The sequence below is a fragment of the Acipenser ruthenus genome, chromosome 46 (assembly GCF_902713425.1).
Source record: "Acipenser ruthenus chromosome 46, fAciRut3.2 maternal haplotype, whole genome shotgun sequence".
Classification (NCBI taxonomy): Eukaryota; Metazoa; Chordata; class Actinopteri; order Acipenseriformes; family Acipenseridae; genus Acipenser; species Acipenser ruthenus.
This window is the reverse complement of record NC_081234.1, coordinates 9,149,667-9,171,739: the sequence shown is the minus strand read 5'-3', so window position 1 is coordinate 9,171,739 and position 22,073 is coordinate 9,149,667. Positions and strand designations below refer to the sequence as shown.

The 22,073-nt window shown below is 42.0% G+C and overlaps 1 protein-coding gene across 2 annotated transcripts in view; it reads right to left on the bottom strand.

Annotated features, from left to right (window-relative positions):
* Positions 1–15,790, bottom strand: part of LOC117397969 (bone morphogenetic protein 1) — a 41,810-nt gene extending 26,020 nt beyond the window's left edge. For both annotated transcript variants that reach the window (XM_059013589.1, XM_059013590.1), the window contains exon 1: positions 14,884–15,790. In XM_059013589.1, the coding sequence (XP_058869572.1) occupies positions 14,884–15,034 (151 nt within the window). In that variant the 5' untranslated portion in view covers positions 15,035–15,790. The remainder of the gene's footprint in view (positions 1–14,883) is intronic.
* Positions 15,791–22,073: the final 6,283 nt, after the last annotated feature.

Below are 22,073 nucleotides of genomic sequence, written 5' to 3'. Positions count from 1 at the left end.
TACATCAAATTGCTTTTTTTAAATTGGAAAGTTCTTAAGCTTACAATTATGACTATTTTGTTTACAATGGGTTTAATGGATGGTATCTCAGTTTTAATGCAATTAAGACAGAAAACATGACTCTGAATATTCTTGAATTTAAATTGGATGGAAAAAATGTCATCATCAATACACTATGTGGTTTGATGGTACCCCACATATTAATTACCGGAGAAAAACAGGCCTTTTATTTTTTTTCAGACCTCATTTATGGATTGGTTTCCATCGTACCAATTTGATACAGTTACTTATAAATTCTGATATGAAAGGACTACGAAAATGGTCACCGAATACATTTCCAGCCGTGCTTGTCCAAATATTTTAGTATTTGTAATTGACTGCGCTGTGCGACAGGTTTATGACTCCTAACCCAAACAAAGACAGAAAGCTGTTTGGCTGTGGGAAGCCGTCACCAGACAGTGTTCTGCTGTTAACTGAAGACTAAGGGCTGCAATAAAAGTGTAGCAGAGCGGGGTGTGTGTGTGTGGGGGGGGGGGGCACACGAGGGATTCTGATGTTATGCACAACAAGAACCCCCCCCCCATTAAACTACGAGAACTACAGCAAAGCAAAACTGAGGGGGAGGACAATGCACCACTGTGCATCACTCCATACATTCTGTCAACCCACGGTACTGAATTCCAAACGCCCCACGCACACTGCACAGCTAGGGCTTCTGCATCACCCTATAGAACAAACTCAAAATGCTAAAACCGAAAAATGTATATTGAAATGGTCCGACCTTGTAAGAAGTGCACAGTTTATGCGTAATTGATCCATTGTCATGCTCACAGCGTTTGCACTCTGAGTATGGGGCGCTCGGCATCTTCCAGGAATTACGGTACCCATCCCCTGCATTTTCACAGACAAACCCTGTTCCTGAAACCATCTCCCTTTGCAAGGAGGAGGCTCTTTCAGGTTAGCGGTCGCTAGTTCCTCCACATCTACAAAACCCCTCAACGGTATATAACAATACTGAAAGAAGCAAAATAATATTCTTTGACAAACAATTTCACTAGAGGTCTTCCTCTACTCAATTTTGAAATGAGTTTTGAGCGACATTTTTAGATCACAAGGCAATTTCAACGGGTCATTTGTGAAACTTAATGTGCTTGAAAAAACTTTTAAAATGCTTCTTCACCACTGAAGTGTTTGTCCATTGATCGCTGACCCCTGGGTTTCCTCCCTGGTCAAAATGTCAAATACTGTGGCTTGCTTGCTGTTCATCTTACACACACATTTAACACAAATATTTTTGAGGAAATAAGATGAGAAAAAGTCCCCCCAGTGTGGTATAAACAGGAAACACAACTTCATGGGCAACTCAAAAAATAAGCAATTCTTGAGTAGAGACCTAAACAATTTGGGACAATCGTCTCTGTGTTTATGTCTTTCCTCAAGCACGGATTCTAACTATTGCATCACAAAGACCACAGACAGGGTTATTTCCCATCAAACTCCTGGCTCCTAATCACAGAAGATGAATGAAGCTAATAAAATCTCTCTTTTGCAGTTTCATTGGCTACAGAGGTCTCCAATGGCCAGTTTTGAAAGAAACATGTGTTCTAGCAAAAGGTATTGTTATTTTAAAACTTTTGCTAGACTTGGTTAGAGATATCTGTTTGCCAGCCATGCTTTTGGAGAGTGCAGTCCCCTTCGACGCCTTCTTTTCTGTTCTTCACCCATTAGCTGCTTCCCCTGTTTGACCCACATGCTTTCTGCCAGGCTTAGACCCAGAAGACCTATGACTATGACACAGGAAGTGCAACATAGTACCGGAGAATAAGGCAAAGAAACCAAGAACTTTCTTTAACCTGAAAGTACTAGGTTTTAAAATGAAAACATATAGCATGTGTTTCTTTCAAAACTGCACACTTGAACCCTCAGTATGTGCAGCGAATGGAACAGGTAAGATTTATGTTTGTTTGGGGTTTTTTTTTTTTGCTGGCTGTAGTCACTTTAAATAACAGACTGCATGAAAGTAGTTTTGAATCCCAGGAGAGCGTGCAGGTCTGGTGTGAGTTATAAACCATGGAAGAACTTAAACCTCAAGATGTAAGGTTTGTGCACTTGCTATGAACCTTGAAATTGAGTCCATCGCCTTGTTAGTTTACACCACACACCTGATTGGAGAGAAAGCAGGCAAGGCAAGTGCCCAGTGCTTTAATGCCATTTTACAAGACCAAGCATTCGCGCTTTTCTGCCGGAACTACTGTGCATGAACGGATTGAGGAGCATGATCCCCAAATCGCAGTCTGACTGAGCATGCGTGGGATGAACTTGGACAATGCATTCCTCTATCAACATCTTTTGTGTGAAATATGACTCAATTGATCTCTCGAGACAACTTCCAGCCCCTTGTGGATTGGTGTGAAGACTGTGATCTGGTCAAACCCGAGATCAGCTGGTTTTGATATTTTTATAATTTTTAGCATTGGTAACTCAGAAACACTACACTCTAACACTGAGGTCTTGACTGAGATGGAAAAAAACCACACACCGAGTTCACAGTCCCTGAGGAATGAAATTGGGAAGTGCAGCTTTGCTCACGGAAAGCCAGAGCGTCGCTACCCAGTCGTTTCTGCAGCAGGGTCTGGATTCCAGGGTATGACTCCTCTCTGACCGAGCGGCTGTTTGCTCTCCCCCAGCTGTCTCCACATTCCCTCACTGGCCCTGTGTAATCTCACAGGACGCTGCTGTTGATATTTCTCTGTTTAACTAACCAACACAGAGCTCTTCTACAGAACAGCTCTCTCCGATTCCTTCTTGGATCACGTTTCCAGTAAATATGATCCAACACTGGCTCCAAAAAAACGATTGGGTTTGAAATGTCACATTTCACTTTTTCGTTAAGTATCTGGAAAACTACAAAGCGGTCGATATGTTAAAAGGTAACATTACTCAGCAGGTTTCATTCGACTTTATGAAGCAAAATCAGTTTATTCTACAGAGTGATGCACAACTCTTGGTCACAGCTGTAGGCACCACTCATTTGAACCCCTGTCTATAGTACTGGGGACCAGGAGGAGGGGAAGTGGAAAGCCTGTCCAGTGTGTAGCGAATGGGGCTGGACTTAGAGGAAGCCAGGCAGCTGCCAGTTAGGGGAGACACATACTTCCTCCAGTAGGTCATTGCCACTATTGTCTGAACGCTTCACAAACCACTGCAAACACAGCCTCTGTCTTCACTCTGCTTACTTACAGTCTCTTCCTAAAAACACACAGGCTGCTCCAGACATCTAATTGGTCTCTGGGGCTGTCTGCGGTGTAAGCAGACCACGGAGAATCCAGCTCCAATCACCAGACCCCAGTCACGCTGATTACTCAGAGTGAACCATAGATGAGAAATCTACAGCTACGACCACCCTATAGAACGAACTCGTTCTGCTTCATAAAGTCGAATGAAACCTGCCTACCGCGGTTTTCCATATACTTAACAAAAAACGGACAGATTGAAAAATGTGACATTTCGAAATCTAACATGAAATACTGTACTGCTATTATGGCTAACGTAGACTTTTTTTTTTGCGATATCATTTTGTAGTTTACATGATTACATGATGTTTTTAAATGAGGTCTCTATACTAAAATTCTAGGGGATGCAAAACTTTTGGCCATTGCTGTTGAGGCAGGATAGCAACTTACAGTGCCTCCAAACCAACAAGAGCATTAATTCAAGAGGTTCATGTAGAAGCTTCAAGTTTACTCTCTCTCAAGCCTTCCGACTCAAAGGCTTGATCCTTAAATGATTTGTAAAGGACATTCCTCACCGATACAAACCGCCTTGAAGATTTCTAATTCACACACTTTCTTGGGAAGGGTTTCAATCCAATTAAATGGAAATGAAGGAATAGAAAAAACACACACACACAGTACGGTACTAAAGGTTTAATTGTAACACGTATTAATACAGGTTAGGGATTCTTTTAATGTACACAGAGGCCGATCCGATTGAGATCAGTCGATTGAATGGGACGTTATCAAGCAAAATCATCCCATAGTAATGGGCCAGTAGGTACCGACTAGGACTACTAACCCCTACCCCTAAACCTAATGTCTACAACTACCCTCATATCTACCCCTAAACCTAACTTTGTTACTGGCAGCAGTGTGGAGTAGTGGTTAGGGCTCTGGACTCTTGACTGGAGGGTCGTGGGTTCAATCCCAGGTGGGGGGACACTGCTGCTGTACCCTTGAGCAAGGTACTTTACCTAGATTGCTCCAGTAAAACCCCAACTGTATAAATGGGTAATTGTAAGTAAAAATAATGTAATCGTATGTAAAAATAATGTGGTATCTTGTAACAATTGTAAGTCGCCCTGGATAAGGGCGTCTGCTAAGAAATAAATAATAATAAAGCAATTTTTACTATTATTTCAACACTGCTTGTTTAGCGCTCTCTAGTGGCTACTCCACCTGACGTCCATTAAAGCGTTTGATCCGGACCGACTCCACCTGCTGGGAGGCTAGTAGGCACCTACTGGCCCATTCCTAGGGAGTGATTTTTCCTTGATAATGTCCCATTCAAATCAACTGATCTCAATCAGATCGGGCGACACCACGGACGCTCTGTGATTATTCCACGGATTGGACTAACTGCAATAAGACATCATGAAAAGGGAAGGCGACGGCAAAAATATTAAATTGAATACAAATCTAAGAGAATGACTACTGTCTGAAACGTTCTCCATCTACAGTATTTAAAAAAAATAAAAAAATCTGTATATCAATTACAGAAATGTGAACCAGGCTCTTTGCTCGTTAGAGAGCGTTATACCTCATCTCACCAGCAGGGGTCAGGGTCTTCAACGGCAGCGCATCTTCAGGAAGAAAAAACAAACAGGCGACCACCACTGGCGACTGCTCTGATCGGGTGAAATGAAGGATCAAAAGGCAAAAGGGGGCACTTCATGTTTCTCTGCTTTGTTAAAAGAGCCATTGAGAGCAGCACACAGGAGATCCAGAACAAAAAGGTTTTGAAAAACAACTTAACCTTTCGATTCTCTCCACTGAAACCAGGCCTAATGAGCAGTGCACACATGTGGAGTACCCTTTCTCCTTTGAGCCAATGGCAAGGTTTCTATGAAGTAGGATTGCTCAGCAAGGCTGTACTACTCTGTCGGCTCAACGCAACAGCGGTTTGCAACGTCCTGGAGCAACTGAAGAGGCATTCTTCACCATGCGACGGACGGTCATTTGTGTTACACTATTCGAATGATAAACGATGGGTCTATACGTCAGGCATTGTGAATGCAGGAAAGATTATTGCTGCCAGTTCAGTTAAATGAAGTCAAAGAATACTCTGGAACCTCATGTATTCGAGTGCGGCAGCCTTTTTCAAACCCTCTTTTTTTAATAAAATGAGAGCCAGCTAATTCAATACAGTCTAGTATAGAGAACTCAGTGCTGCACTGGGGATCTGAGAGCCAGCTAATTCAATGCAGTCTAGTATAGATAACTCAGTGCTGTACTGGGGATCTGAGAGCCAGCTAATTCAATACAGTCTAGTGTAGAGAACACAGTGCTGTACTGGGGATCTGAGAGCCAGCTAATTCAATACAGTCTAGTGTAGAGAACTCAGTGCTGTACTGGGGATCTGAGAGCCAGCTAATTCAATACAGTCTAGTATAGAGAACTCAGTGCTGTACTGGGGATCTGAGAGCCAGCTAATTCAATACAGTCTAGTGTAGAGAACTCAGTGCTGTACTGGGCATCTGAGAGCCAGCTAATTCAATACAGTCTAGTATAGAGAACTCAGTGCTGTACTGGAGATCTGAGAGCCAGCTAATTCAATACAGTCTAGTATAGAGAACTCAGTGCTGTACTGGGGATCTGAGAGCCAGCTAATTCAATACAGTCTAGTATAGAGAACTCAGTGCTGTACTGGAGATCTGAGAGCCAGCTAATTCAATACAGTCTAGTACAGAGAACTCAGTGCTGTACTGGGGATCTGAGAGCCAGCTAATTCAATACAGTCTAGTATAGAGAACTCAGTGCTGTACTGGAGATCTGAGAGCCAGCTAATTCAATACAGTCTAGTACAGAGAACTCAGTGCTGTACTGGGGATCTGAGAGCCAGCTAATTCAATACAGTCTAGTATAGAGAACTCAGTGCTGCACTGGGGATCTGAGAGCCAGCTAATTCAATACAGTCTAGTATAGAGAGCTCAGTGCTGTACTGGGGATCTGAGAGCCAGCTAAGGAAACCAATGCTTCAGTGACATTTGAAATAAACCCACATTCTACTGTACAGAAGAGTGTGTCTCTACTTTCTTTATTTTTTTCTAATATGGTATGAAATTACACTTTTGTTTTCCAGTGAATTCAAAATCAAAAGATAAGAATCAAAAGAACACTCCATTGCTTCTGTAGAGTTGACTTGTGCTCAATAAATCAGAACAGCTGTCACTGAAAACCTTGGAAAAAGGTCAAAATAGGCAAATTATTGATTTCAATTTAACTGTTGACTAAAAGACCACACATGCAATTCAACTGAAATAGAAAAAAGGAAATGAACAGAGCCAAATGGTAAAATGCAGGAGGCTTTTTAGAAGTTGTTTAAGATGCCTGATTAAAGCACAAAGCGGTCATGTCATTTTCACACACGAGTGTGTTTCTACATCACTGATTACTGAGCGGAGATTGAAATTCCCACACCCAGAGGTTTCCATGCAGGGAGGAAGAGAGCGCACATCAATGACACATCGTGAGCTGTTTTAATACACGTGCATGACTGTGTCTGGGTATTGTTTCTGCAGGATAATAACAGAGCCCTGGCAAGGACTGTATCCACTACAAGTTAAAGCAATCCTCTGTGCAACCCACTCCACATAATGAGCACAATGCAACCTGAAGGACTCAATTAAAGCTGAATTGCAAAGAGACGATTCACGAAGAGTCATCGGATACTTCAGAGTGCGTCCCTGAACTCCAGGGTTGAGAAGAGGAGAGATCATTAGCTGCCGGCAATATCTGGAGTCATTATCCGAGCGTAATTGCTTTCGTTGAAGTATAAGCATGCAATGAGCCTCACTTAAATAGACTGTAGCTTAAAAACAAAAGTGCCCCATTTTTAACCCCCCCCCCCCCCGCACGATTCATTCATTATACACGCTTCAAATGTGGAGTTCCGAAAGAAACACATTTTAAACCCTTGAAGGTATACAGGAACACACGGGTCCCACAAATAAAAAAAATAACGCTCACTTTCTGCACGAAACAGGGTTTAAAATTTATTAACAGGTTGGATCCGGTCATCCAAATGGTCAGTTTCCTCCTTGTGATACTTGAGTCGCTCTCTAATGTGTTGTAAGAAGAAACCATTTGAACAAGCTCTCAATTCCTTGTGTACCTTCAGATAAGTGTAAGTCCAGTCCTATATCGGTGGCAGTCTCCCTCCATCCTTTATTCTTAAATAACGGGACTCCCAAACCAGTCATTCAATAGTTACTTTTTACAGCCAATTCTTATACCAAGCCAAGAGGCAAGCCTCGGGACAACCCACCCCCAATCCAAAACACGTGCCCCCTGATCAGCTGTGACTGTGTCCCTCCCTCCCTCCCTCCCTGGCTGGCTGGTTCACACCCTGGCTCTCTGCCTCGCCAGTGGAATTCTCTGCTGGCAGGGAGTGAATGATCTCCAGTGTGCAGGGCGCTGAGCCAGGGAGCAGCCAGGAGTTAATTACATTAGGAAAACCTGGGCAGGACGGCACTACAAAGGGCCCGGTGGGTGTAGGGCACAGCGTCTCCCTTCACATTCCCATTGCAACCGGAAATCCTCTCCGCGCTCTTCTCAGGTCCTGGAGTGCTACCCATTTACTCGTAGCAGCAACAGCATCCCGGAGCAAAGATGGGAAGAGTTTAGACCAGAACGGAGTGTTCTGACCAGTGCTCACCATTAAGATAATGACAGCGCTGCAGAGCTGAGAGTGGAGTGTGTAGACTAGTGCTCATTATTATTAAGGTGCTGGTAATGACAGCGCTGCAGAGCTGAGAGTGGAGTGTTTAGACTAGTGCTCATTATTATTAAGGTGCTGGTAATGACAGCGCTGCAGAGCTGAGAGAGGAGTGTTGTCTTATTCTATGCACTAATTTATATTGAAGCTGTGTGATGCATCCCAGTCTTCCAGTTACACTGTTCCGGGAATTTTTATCTTCAGAACACAAGGTCAGCAACACTGCCACGATGTGATCTGACCTCTATTGTTACACCTGACCTTCAGGATAAGCAGACAGTACCGTACACACTGTACAGTACTTGAGAACGCTTTTTTGGAACAAAACAATGTTTGCTTCGCACTATAAATGACCCACGATACAAAATCTGCGGACAGCTGTGCGGACACCAAAACTTGTGTGCAAAAGTTTTGGGATCTGCAACGGCAGTTAAATCCGTTCTGCCCGTCAGTGGAGGTTGCTGTGCCCGTCTCTGATTTCTACAGCACCTCCAAGAGAAATTCTGAAGCACAGTCACGTAGCCCTACAGTACAGCAGCTAGTTTAAAATAATTCCATTAATCTCTTTGCAATGCCATAGGCTACATGGGTGTCAAATGTGCAGTTTCGAAAGAAACACATCTTATAGCAAACATGCATTTTCATTTTAAAACAGGATAGTTTAAAGAAAGTGCTCAGTTTCCAAGCCTTAATCTCAGGAAATATGTTACCCTTGCACTTCCTGGGTGATTTCATCACAACAGTGTCTTCTGGATAAAAGTCAGTCAACAAGGGGAGCAGCTGGCTGGTTAATGACAGAAACAAAGACAATTAAGAAGTGGTACAGAACGGTCCCACACAACAGGTAAAATCACTTTAACATGTAATCCACACTTGTTTGATATCAAAAATGTGTGTGTTGAGTCTTGCATTCGAAGACTAAAACCACATATTGTGGGCTCAGAAAAATAAAGATAAAACAGTGACTTAAAAAAATAAAAATATCAGCAAATGCAAAATGAATGCCACAAGGACGTGCCGTCATCCCAGATAGAAACTCCAGAGTGATTAGACTCTTGCTGTAGGCTTGTACGCCCACTAAAAGCATGTCTCGAAATGCGTGGCCATTAAAATGTGTTAGAATATGAAAACGTGTTAATTGATGCAGCCTTGCTTAACACTGAAAAGCCACTGTGCCACATGATCTGAATGGACTAAGGAGGTTTGTTCAGTCTTGTATTTAGTTTCCATGCTCCCCTCAACCCGGGCTGAACCCCTGCCAATCTGAGCTGCCCCGGATTTTTTTCGGACACTTTCCCGAAGTGGGACGGGTGGAAGTACGTCACAACACTGACCAAGCAAGCAACGAGGGGGGGGGGGGGGGGTAAACATGGAATCCAAACCCGGGGTGAGCAAGCTTCTCCGTGCTTTAATATTCTCATATCTTTTTTTTTTTAATAACAAAAAACTCCAAAGAATTGTTCGGATTGTCGGAAGCAAAGCAACAGTGTCCGTCCTTTCGGTTTTGTAAACAAATTAATGTGACCTTAGCCACATGGCATGCTGGGAAACAACCTCCAACATTATTATTATTTGTTTATTTAGCAGACGCCTTTATCCAAGGCGACTTACAGAGACTAGGGTGTGTGAGCTATGCATCAGCTGCAGAGTCACTTACAACTACGCCTCACCCAAAAGACGGAGCACAAGGAGGTTAAGTGACTTGCTCAGGGTCACACAATGAGTCAGTGGCTGAGGTGGGATTTGAACCGGGGACCTTCTGGTTACAAGCCCTTTTCTTTAACCACTGGACCACACAGCCTCAGATATTTAACATCCGTCAAACTCGCATTGCGTGGAGTCTTTTCACTCGACTGGGGTCGACTATCAATGGGGGTTCTGGAGGAATGTGGTAGAACCCGGATCAGCTCGGGCTGGTGGTCAGTCCGTGCTCGCAGAAACGAGGTACTTGGAGTTTTCCCAGACTAGCTCACACACAGTAAAAGACCGATGAAGAGAATAATGATAGAAACACAATACTGTTAAGTAACAGATTTCACTCTGCATGTCAGTTTCATCCACAAGACAGATGGCCCCAATATTTCTAATACGGGCCCCCACATAATGTTTAAATGATGGCATTATAGAGGACAGTTTGCTTTTTGTACAAACTGTTCTTGCATCTGGATCCCACAGTACATCCTGGCCAGCAAATTCATGTACGCAGAAACAGAACAGGCCAAAAGTTTAGCATCGCCCTATAGCATTAACTCATTCTGCTTCATAAAGTCGAATGAAACCTGCTGAATAATGTTACGTTAACATATCAAATTACACACCACTTTGTAGGTCTCCCACCTACTTAACCGAAAAACTGACACATTTCAAAATCAAAATCTAACATGAAATACTATTATGGCTTCCGGTAGACATTTGCGATTTCATTTTGTAGTTTCTTTGATTGCATGATAAATAAAAAAATATCTAAATTCTGTTCATATAGATGGTATTTTTTTTTTTAATTAAATGCCTCAATCCTAAAATTCTAGGTGATGCAAAACTTTTGGCCAGAGTTGTAAATAGCACAGAAAGGTGGGGGTGGGGGTGGGGGTGGGGGGGGAGACTGTTTCTTTTATGATTTAAACACAACTCGGCACGGAAGACATCTGCTCAGCAGATGAAAATCAAAACCCTTGTTTTTAGAAACCTGCCCAGCGTACAGCCTTGTGCAAAATCAGTCTTTGAACCCGTCTTGGAGAAACTAGAAAACATTGACACACAGCATACCTAAACTGGTGTAAAAGTCAGCATTGTGCCAATTAAAACTAATTAACGTCACATGAACAAGTTTGTCAGTAACACACACCCCCCTACAGCACGTGGAACAGTGTCAGGTTTTCAAGATACATGTGCAAAGAAATGGCCAGCTTGGGGGCTCCCGAGTGGCGCATCCAGTAAAGGCGCTCCTCGCAGGATGTGCCCTATAGCCTGGAGATCGCTGGTTCGAATCCAGGCTATGTCACAGCTGACCGTGACCGAGAGTTCCTAGGGGGCGGCGCACAATTGGCTGAGCGCTGCCCGGGTAGGGAGGGCTTAGGTCGGCAGGGGAATCCACGGCTCACCGCGCATCAGCGACCCCTGTGGCCGAAAGGGCGCCTGTGGCTCTGCAGCGGAGCCGCCAGATCTGTGTTGTCCTCCGGCACTATAGGTCTGGTAGCATTGCTGTGGATCTGCAGTGCGAAAAATGACGGCTTGGAAGGAGCACGTTTCGGAGGACGCGTGTTTCAGCCTCCGTTTCCTGAGTCGGTGGGGGGGTTGCGAGCGGTGAGCCGGGGATACAGATAATAATTGGGCATGCTAAATTGGGGTGAAAACCGGGGTAAAAATAATTGGCGACGACTAAATTTAAAAAAAAAAAAAGAAATGGCCAGCTTAATGGAAACTGGACAGGATATTTAAGACTAGATGTCGCTAGGTAAGCAAACGAGTCATTGGTATCTTCTATTATAATAATTGGATAAGAGATACTCAAGAGCCAATCACCGTGTGAATCTAGATTCGTCAACCATACTGAGATTCATGTTCCATGTGGCTATTGAATCACAGGACATGACTGAAGGGAATCTCTGCATTTCAATAATGTTCTCTGGGACCAGGATTCTGCGCTCCTGATAAACCAGCCATGTTGGTGCTATCTTGGCAGCCCCCTCGTGTTTTCAGTGTGTTAACACGTGTGCCACTCCTAAGGAGTCCCTGCCCTCTTCTGTGAGCAAGAGCCATGGGCTTCTGCTTCCCAGAATCCTACTGGAAAATGACACTGTGGTGGGTGTGGAGCTCACCTCTGCACACGTGCAGGATACAATCTGTATCCAAAACAAGGGACCAATCACAGAATCCGAGAGAGGGGTATTAAACTCGACAAAACAAATCCACCGTTTCATTGCCCTGCAGTTATGAATAAACCAGTGGCTTGCCCAAGGTGGTCAAAAGTAGTTGTTGGTATTCGCTTGGTATTTTAAAACACAGATGTGCAAAGCATTGTGCTGGCAGACTTTTTCCACCTGAAAAAAGAAACAAGGACCAGGGGTCACAAATGGAGATTAGATAAAGGGGCATTCAGAACACAAAATAGGAGGCACTTTTTTACACAGAGAATTGTGCGGGTCTGGAACCAACTCGCCAGGAATGTTGTTGAAGCCGACACCCTGGGATCCTTCAAGAAGCTGCTTGATGAGATTCTGGGATCAATAAGCTACTAACAACCAAATGAGCAAGATGGGCTGAATGCCCTCCTCTCGTTTGGAAACTTTATGTTCTTAAGAGGGGCTGCAGTGCAAAAAGTTTGAAAAGGGCTGAGTTAAATCTACTGCTGTCAGATTTATCACATCTCCATCTGCATTTTTCAATTGTTGTCTGTTTTTTGCTAAGCATGTGGAAAACTGCAAAGTGCTGTGTAATTCAATATGTTAACGTCACATTACTCAGCAGGTTTCAATCGACTTTATGAAGCAAAACCATTTAATTCATTAGGGCGTTGCAAAACGTTTGGCCATGGCTGTAGATTCCCATAAAAACCTTGGGATTAGGAGCACGCTGCACGCAGGAACACGCCAACACCTTCGACACACATTTTCCAGGTTTTTTTTTTTTTTGTTATGATACCAGATATCATGTTTCAAAATTAATATAATTTGCTATAACATGTGTTTCTTTCAAAACAGCACATTTCAGGTCTCTATATGAAGAGATGTGCATGGCAGAGAAATCATACGTAACTATTTTGTTAGGTTAGTGTAATGAGTTTAAAAGAGCCGAGAATCATTATTATTATCATTAGGATTATTATTATTATTTATTTATTGGCAGAAGCCCTTATCCAGGGCGACTTACAAGTGTTACAAAATATCACAGTACAAAGTATCACATTACAAAATATCACATTTCAGAATATCACATTACAGATAAGAGCAGTTATAAATGGAGTGTTTAGACTAGCGCTCATTATTATTAAGGTGCTGGTAATGACAGCGCTGCAGAGCTGAGAGTGGAGTGTTTAGACTAGTGCTCATTATTATTAAGGTGCTGGTAATGACAGCGCTGCAGAGCTGAGTGGAGTGTTTAGACTAGTGCTCATTATTATTAAGGTGCTGGTAATGACAGCGCTGGACAGTGTTAAAGCACTCTATATATATTTTTTAATGCTTCCTCTCTCCACCACACTCTTGTGATCCTGACAGATCACCTTCAATTTGTCTGGTGAACAAAGTCCTTTGACACTACAGTGGCGTACGCAGGAAGTGAGAAACATGCACGGGTGTCTGTGTTCTTGGACATAAGCAAGTCCAAAGGTTACCAGCCAGGTTGTCCATTAGCCTCCTAGAGGCAGGCTGTGTTTCTGATGTGGTCACAACCCCCCTCCACCCCCAAAACCCAAAACCCAAAACCCAGCGTCCCCCCATTACCAGGCCCCAAGCGTGCCACACTGGGAATGGGCTTGTAACAATGGAGGTATCGATGAATCATGATGCTTTCTGCACAGAACACAGGGTCAGTCCACACCGAATGGACACCAGCATGGGATCTTCTCCACCTCTCTATCTCAGATCCGTTTGATATCGCACATGGGAGCACCTTCAAAAGGTTTTAGGAAGAACCTCCAAATATCAGCTCTCCGCATTACCCCACAAATATTCTGACACAATTGCACACAGACAGAATGCTGCTTAGACTGGTACAGCATTAATAGAGGAGAAACTGAAAACACAACGGGATACATTTATGTAACATTTCATCCCCGCCTCTATGGGACGGATACCAGCAATGTGACATTGTAACAACGTTTAAAAAAATATTATAATAATGTTACCACTGGGATTGTCAATCCACTGGCATCAGAGAGAATTTTTAATTAATTTTAATTAATTCAATTAAAATTAAGGTTTAATTAATTTAATTATACTCGATTTTTCTTGTACTCTACGCCGCGAGCAGTGTTTACAAGCATAAGAAACAGAAACGAAGACAGTAGAGGCTACAGATATATTTCTCCTCCATTTAGCTTACAGTTTATTATATAAAGTTGACAAGACGACATGTGATAAACATCAAACTACTGTAACTGCTGTAGAGCTATAGGGATATGATTAAAACCATACACTCAGTGGACGTGTAACCAAGGCGAGGCGAGTATTGTGCGTCTTGGAATAGATAGGCATCCTCTACTGTTGAGATTTATTTGTGCGACTATACTAGTACAAAAAAAAAAAAAAAAGATTGTATTCTTCAACGTAAAACAACGAAATAAACGTTGCCGGAGGAGTGGGATTCATTTACATATAAATTGTATTTTAAATTAAGCCCTGAATACTGGAGTTACACTGACAACTACCAAGGAGAATTCACAACAACAACTTGAAAAGTTTGCTTCACTAGCTTCAAAACAAAACTACTTCACTCTGCCTTGTTTTGACAGCTGCAGTTATGGAACGAACCCCCTCCGGCTACTTTATAAAAAAACAAAAAAAAGTTATTATTCTTTTTGTAAAAAATATATAGTTTTAATATTTTGAAAATAGCATTTCTGACATACCTTTTTTTTAAAAAAATCTAGCGAACTTCAAAAGAAAAAATAAAATGTATTTGTTATCTGGTATAACAGTCTAGCACAACTGTTCATTTTAGTAGGATCTGACTTCAAAATCAAGATTTTAAAACATATTAAAAATAGAAAACACACACCATCGGCCTATAAGTTATATAGCCGCTTGCTTACTTTGTTTTTTTTGCTAGCCAAGCAGCCCTCTCTGTCATACTCGACTGCAGTCACAGAATCCTTAACTCTATACGTCTTGAGTTTTTTTTTTTTTTTTCAAAACAACTTAAAACCAAAGCGGGTTTGTTGTTCTCACTCACCAGCTTTGCAGGGATCCTTGTAATTGATCACCTCCGAACTGTCTTCGGTTTCCACTTCATAGCCGAGTTCCACCGAGTCCAAATCCGTGCCCAATATTATCACGACCGGGAGACTTAGAAGCAGAAACAGGCGTCTCGTCATGACATCCATGGTTTAGCGCCGGGGAAGACTTGGGACAGAGGAGAAATGGAGAGGAAAAGAGAAGAGGAGGAATGCGAGGGAGAGAGAAAAATGGGAGGTTTTTTTTGGGGGGGGGGGAGAAATGAGATTCCTCCAGAGGGCGGGTTTAGTGTAAAAGCTCTGCCCCTCCACGGTGCCTGATCCCGGGGCACCGATTTGCTTACATCCCGGGCTCAAGGCCAGGAGCGTCAAAACTTTGCAATTGGAGATCATCGCTTGCACACCCCATAAATGATCTGTTTTCCCTTTTTTATTTCAGAAACAAATATAAACACGCTTATATAAAGAGGCACACGACATCGGTGAGCTTTAACAAACTAACTAACACGCATTAACCAGTTATGCATTTACAGTTGAGCATTTACCCTCGGTTCGTTTCTTTAATTACATCGATTAGATTCATTGATTTATTACGACGCGCAGTTGTGTTCTGTTTCAAATGGACACGTCCAAAATTGCGCTCACATTACAGTTTTTTTTTTACTCTTAAAATTTTACAAAAGTCTTAAGTAAGATGCCAGATAGTTTTACTGTCAGGAAACTCCAAGAGACACAAAGTAACTGCCATGTCAGTGTTTTTTTTTTGTAGTTAAGCAGCTGTGGAAGTTGACGGGAGACTCAGAGAGCGCGGCTGTGATATAATTCTGCCAGCGCAGCACTTTTCTAGAACTCCTCTCTTCAAGCAGCTGAATTTATTCGGCGCTCCAGCAAAGCATCCAGCAGTTCAGCTCGGTTTGTTAAACGGCAAGCGCAGGTCCATATCAATCATATGTTGCTGCAAAAGGACAAATCCACATAATAGAATAACCAATAAACTCCGTCATTTCCCGGCTAGTCCGACTCCAATCGCCCGCGGCAATTAACTCATCAACACCTTTCAAACAGGATAGACAGCTTTGTACATTTCTGGCAGAAAATGATTATTATTATTATTATTATTATTATTATTATTGCCGTTTTGTTTGTTTTTATTATTTATTTATTTACCCATCTCAGCCCCTTCCTTACTAAACATATTGGTGTCTCTGCAAACGATTTGAATCAAGCATCTTGTTCCATAAGTATTAAACCACATATCGCTGATAAATATTATCAACGCAGAACGGCATTCGTAACCTGTGTCTTGCTAGCTAGCTGCGTTAAACCCAAAATCACCCCCCCCCCCCTGGAATCATAGGGGAGGCTATGCCCCTGCACACGTGAGAACGATTTCTCATTGCAAGTCTGTATGTGATTCACAAGACGATGATCTGATGGGGGATTTTAAAGAAGTGCTTACAAGAGTATTAATTAAGATATTCAAGCCCCTTTTGTAGCGCCCTAGCCTGCTCGCCCTGCTGGTTTCTGGTTCTTCAGATCCCAGTTCCCGCTGCGCTGTTATGCATGTGTCAGATATTACTGGGTCTACATTTTTACAGTGGAAGTTGCTTTGTCGTTAATGGAACTACTTGCAGGGTATGTTTCGGGACACCAGCGGGTCTGTCCTGTGGGACCTTCGTAGTTCTTCCATGTGTATCGAGTCCAGGTCAAAAGCGCTATCTTCAAACAACGTTTGTGTCTTCGCTATTATCATTATGGGATGCAAATTGAGATATATTGTTTATAGCTGGTGTCGCTCATTTTTTTAAATACAAAAAGTAGGACTCTGTGAAACGTAGGAGGCTGGGTGGTCCAGTGGTTAAAGTAAAGGGCTTGTAACCAGGAGGTCCCCGGTTCAAATCTCACCTCAGAGACCTCGGGTGAGACGTAATTGTAAGTGACTGTGCAGCTCATGCATAGTTCACACACCCTAGTCTCTGTAAGGCGTCTTGCATAATGGCGTCTGCTAAATAAACTAATAATAGAATTAAATACAGATTGAAAGAAATGCGAAGGTGGCAATAGACAAGTTTATTTGTGCAAATAAATATTCTCTCCTGTAATAGTTCCATTAAAGGTGGAACAAGTTCCATAAGAAATATTCTACCCATCACTGATTTCACAGTGTGTCTTTCCAAAGCAGCGCCGTAACATTTTAAAATGTAATTCATTTTTTTTAAGGATACAGCAGTACGCTGCTACAGACAAACACTCTCCCGTACCTTCTGTGATGTCTCTGGCAGGATCAAACTCGTTTTATAAACACGGAATCCACTTTTCAATGTTTTTTTTTTTTTTCCACAGGGATGAAATGCAGTCGCAACTGAGTGGCGAAAGAGGTTACCAGGGCAACATAATTCAAGCCGGAAAGTTCCGCGGTCCTTCTAGTAAATTCCCCTTAGTAGTATATTTAGTTTTTGTGTACCGTTTTGTCCATTTCAACTGTAAAAATATACTTTTGTGGCCTTCGTGTGCGAGAGTGCTTTGCCAAGGATCTGGCATCATCCAGTCGCCGCAACTCACAAAAAAAGACAAACGCCAGCAAAAGCAGCTGTTTACTGTGAAGTTTGAGGGTTGTAATTAAGAAAAGCCGCTTTCTTATCAGTGAAACGAGTTACACAAACGCGGTGTAAAGCCGAAAATTAGGGTGACCCACTGAGGACAAAACAAACAAACAAATGACATGGTGATAATATATGATTACTGTGATTTCAAACACAACCACTGACACCTACTTGATATTTTTCATATTGGAATTATATTGAATTGGGTGCTAAGGCGCTTTCTCATCTGAGTTCAGGGGCAGCGCTTCAGTTCCTGTGGTCTGTCATAAACGTATGTAAAACTAGGCTAAATCCGCTAAAGCGTCTTTTAAGAAGTAAGAGACAGCGACATCTAGTGATCTGCCACTTTGAAAACAAGTTTCCTTTTGTTTTGCTGGCAGTACTCTAGCTATGCTCTAGATGGCGCTGGTGCTTGCTAATATAAAGACAGCTGGTCTAGCTTACTTAAAATTTGACAGGCAATTAGATCTGATGAGGATGTCAAGCATTTTAATAAAATACCATGTCGTTTGACTTTTATAAAACTTATTGGTGTAGGAAGTATCGCATTTGCTGCAAGGGAACTATTTCAACCCCTGACCCATATATAATTAGATTTTCTCAGGAATCGCAGATCTTGCAGCTTGTAAGAGTCAACTGGAATTTTATCCAGATAAGAATCCTAATCTGTTCCAATTGACAGGTTCATGAACAGGTCAATGGGAGGAAAAAAAACAGGAAATAACCTGAGCACATGACAAGAAGGACGCCAAGTGATAACACAGTGCTGAGACACCAGAGCGCACAGCCCAGAGACACAGAGATGCATTCGCTTCCCCCTGCCTCCCGAGCCCGCTCCTTCTCCACCCTTGCTCCGCAGTGGTGGAATGACCTTCCTACAGATGTCAGGACTGCCCAGTCCCTGACCACATTCCGGTGCCTCCTTAAGACTCACCTCTTCAAACAGCACCTGTAGAACTCCTCTGTTTGTATCCTGGGACACTATCACCCTTCATTTAAATATGCTTTATTTTGCTCTTATCAGCCCCCTATTTTACTGCATTTAATCCTGTACTTCAGAATATTGTAATCTGCCAAGTGTTTAACCTGTAGTACTTTGTATTTAATCACATCCTGATGTAACTATCGCTATTTAATCATATCCTGATGTAACTTTCACTATTATCTGCTGTATTATTGAATTGTGGTTTGTCACACTTGAAAAAAAAAAATTGTATTTCTTGCTCTTATTGTATGACTTGTATTGTAACACTTGAATGTATTTGTATTTGCTTGCGATTGTAAGTCGCCCTGGATAAGGGCGTCTGCTAAGAAATAAATAATAATAATAATAATAATAATAATAATAATAATAATACTGCCAGGGCTGCACGTTCTACTGGTCCAAAAGATGATTTGAAATCGAGGGGAAGCTTCTGAGTTTTTTTTTGTTTTGTTTTTTTTGGCTACTTTGTTCCTTCACTCGCCTGGAGAGCTCACTCTTTTTTTGAACAGTAAGACATTCGTCTCTGAAATGTGAGATGATGGTTCAATACCAGGGAGCCTCGTTTTAAATTTATAATCCGCTGTGTTTTGTATTTGAAAAAAAAAAAAGAATATTCTGTAGAAAAAAAGAGACAAAAAACCTTTTATTAAAACTTTAAAAAATATATATTTTAAAAAGTCACAAAACTAAAAACAGGTTTAATTCACATTCAGAATGACTGATTTAAAGCAGACGTCTTAAATATGGACCAAGGTATTATTAACTATTAACTACAACTGGCTGGAGTCCCCAAGAGATTAGTTTAGGAATTCCAGCAGAAGGTTTGACAATACAAATAAAACTCTTCAGCATATCCCATGATCACATTTGGAAAGAACCTGTTTTTTTTGTATCGTCTCCCTCTCTGATACCTGTTTCATTTTCACCTTTCCTTGTTTCCTTGTCTCAGCATTCCCTTGCACTCGACCATGAGAAAATATTAGAATTTCTCCACATAGGCAGTTGTGACGTGCGTTAATACTGTTCGATCTTGTTATTGAGCGTTGCATACTTGTGTAAGTATATCACAGCTCAGAAAGAGAGAACACACCCCAATCCTGACCTGAACACCCCCTGCCTGCCTGCCTGTCTGCAGCCCTGGGCTTCTCTCAATCACAGACTGCTAATTGGGCTTCAAGGGACCTGGTTTGTCCACTGTTGGCTAAACTGGGGCATCAAGTCGTTTGTAGCCGTGTAGTCACATGTCATCTTGCCTTGTCAATGCCTTGCATTCAAAGTGTTGTGAAACAGTAAAACAGCAGCTTGACGTGTCAAAAAAAGTCAAACTCTTCAGAGCAGTATTTGTGGTTCGTGGTCGGAGACCGGACCTGTTAACTCTTACAAACCACAGTTGGAAAACCTTTGCAACCACTAAGAGAGGAGAAGAAGTGTGAACTGACCAGAGAAATCAACTCAAATGATAGCTATTATGGCTTCCGGTGGACTTTTTTTTTTTTACAATATCATTTCATAGTTTCTTTGATTGCACAATGTTAAATAAAATATCTGAATTATGTTCATGTAGTTTAATTATGTCTCAGTCCTAAAATTCTAGGTGATGCAAAGCTGTATGCATTGATCAATATCTTTTTCAACATAATTGCAATTGTTTTGATATCTTTATTAACATATCCTTGGTCATAAATGACATGGTCACCCATTACAGGAGTGCAGATATGGCCTGGGTATTCTTATATAGAGCCAGCAACGTTGAATTATGGAACCAGCAGACATGTTTAATTCTTTTTTTTTTTTTAATTCCTTAGATAGATGATGATGGTTTCTCATTGGGTCTGGACTACTCACATGACCCGCCCACACTCATCCACACACACAGGAGAGAAGGCGTGGGAAGCTTAACTGCAGAAACTGGTGGCAAACACATCTTCACAGCGCACTTTTACCCAATGATCAAATAAATCAGCAAGTCAAAAAGGTATGTGGGCAACAGTAGACTTAACAGGTAGATACATGCATTTTACCGTCTTCAAATATTGTAAAATAATGTTTCGTGTTCTCAAGCCACTTCATTTTACTGCAAGAGTTAAACATATTTTGTTGATTAAAATGGTTCGAAGAGATGCATATAATCATGGACTTAAGTTAAAACCAGATCAGCTAATTGTAAATCTAATCCGTCAATAGAGTTCATCAACAACGCGTCCAGCTTTCCTTAATTGTTGAGTGTAGCTGAATTCACCAGCTCTTGTTTCGTTAATATATTGAATGAGCTACTCAGGTCTGCCGTCTTCAGTTTCTAAGATGGCAATTTTGGTCTTAAGCGACTATACAGATAAATATACAGCACACAACTGTGTCGAATACCGCTTATCACTCAAAACTCAATGAAGAGCGGGGGGGGGGGGGTGATAACTTAGGCTCTCTGGTGCAAAACTTTCAAAACAGTTTAGCACCAATTTTCTAAATGATTTGCACCTTAAAAAAATATGTCGCTGTCCTAAAATCCAAGGTGATAATCAGCCCATAGCTGTACAGCGAGAAGCAGGGGGCTTTGTGGTGAAGCACAGGGCTGCATGATTTGACGAGGCGGAGGTGTTGGCATTCTCAAGGATCCACTTGAGTTCAGCAGGAATCGGTCTGTCTCGGTTATCTGAGTGTCGCAAGTGGTGGGAAGAGGAAACAGATGGATGTCGATTACATGCCAGTGAGCACTGAAGCAGATCACAGGGAAGAAGGATAATGAGCTCCAGCCTTATCAAGCTGCACAATTACCTAATCAAGCAAGCTGAAGTGTGAAAGTGCTGGCGTTGCAACTGAACCAAAAGTGTGTCAACCAATCAGACAGAACGGAATGTTCTGTTACCAGTTATTCTTTATTGCTGGTTTGAAGTCTCTACATGAGAATATTTTCTTTGGGGCTGTTTTTCAAAGCCTTTTGAAAAGGAAAAAAAAAACACTGGTTCAAAGTTATGAATAAAGCAGGTCGTTCATTTTAAAAAGGTGTAACTGAACAGCCTGTGGGTTTTAAAACACATTTCTTTCCCTAGCTTTCTGCGTCGTCGTACGTGTTCTTGCGATAGCTTTTTCAACACCATTGCGATTATTTTGATATTGTTAACATATCGCCGGTCATAAATCGGTTTTGACTAGTTCTATTCGCTTCACGTCGGTTATGCTTCCCATCAAAAATGTTTTGTGAATTCATAACATCGGCTGCTAAAATGCAACCTTTTCAATCAGAGACATTTCTTTGGCTCCCCTCTCCTCTTCTCCCAAAGCTCAGCATTTTTCAGTCAGGAACATATTTCTGAATATGCATAAATGCAGTGAATTTGATCTTGTCAGTATTTTCTAAGCTCAAGACACACCTCTCTGTGCTCTGGCCTTTTGTTACCGAGCAGCTGGGAGCTCTTTGTCTCGCTGTTTGCTTTTGCAAAGCACCCTGGGATGCTTGCACACGAAGGACGCTATATAAATGTGATTGCTCCCAGGCCAAGATGAGTGGCAGCCTCTTCTTTCCCGTTTAGCCTTTGGGACCCAGCTTGAGATCTTCAGCACGGCGTGTCAAAGCTGCAGTGACAGCCAGCCCACCCCAGGAAAG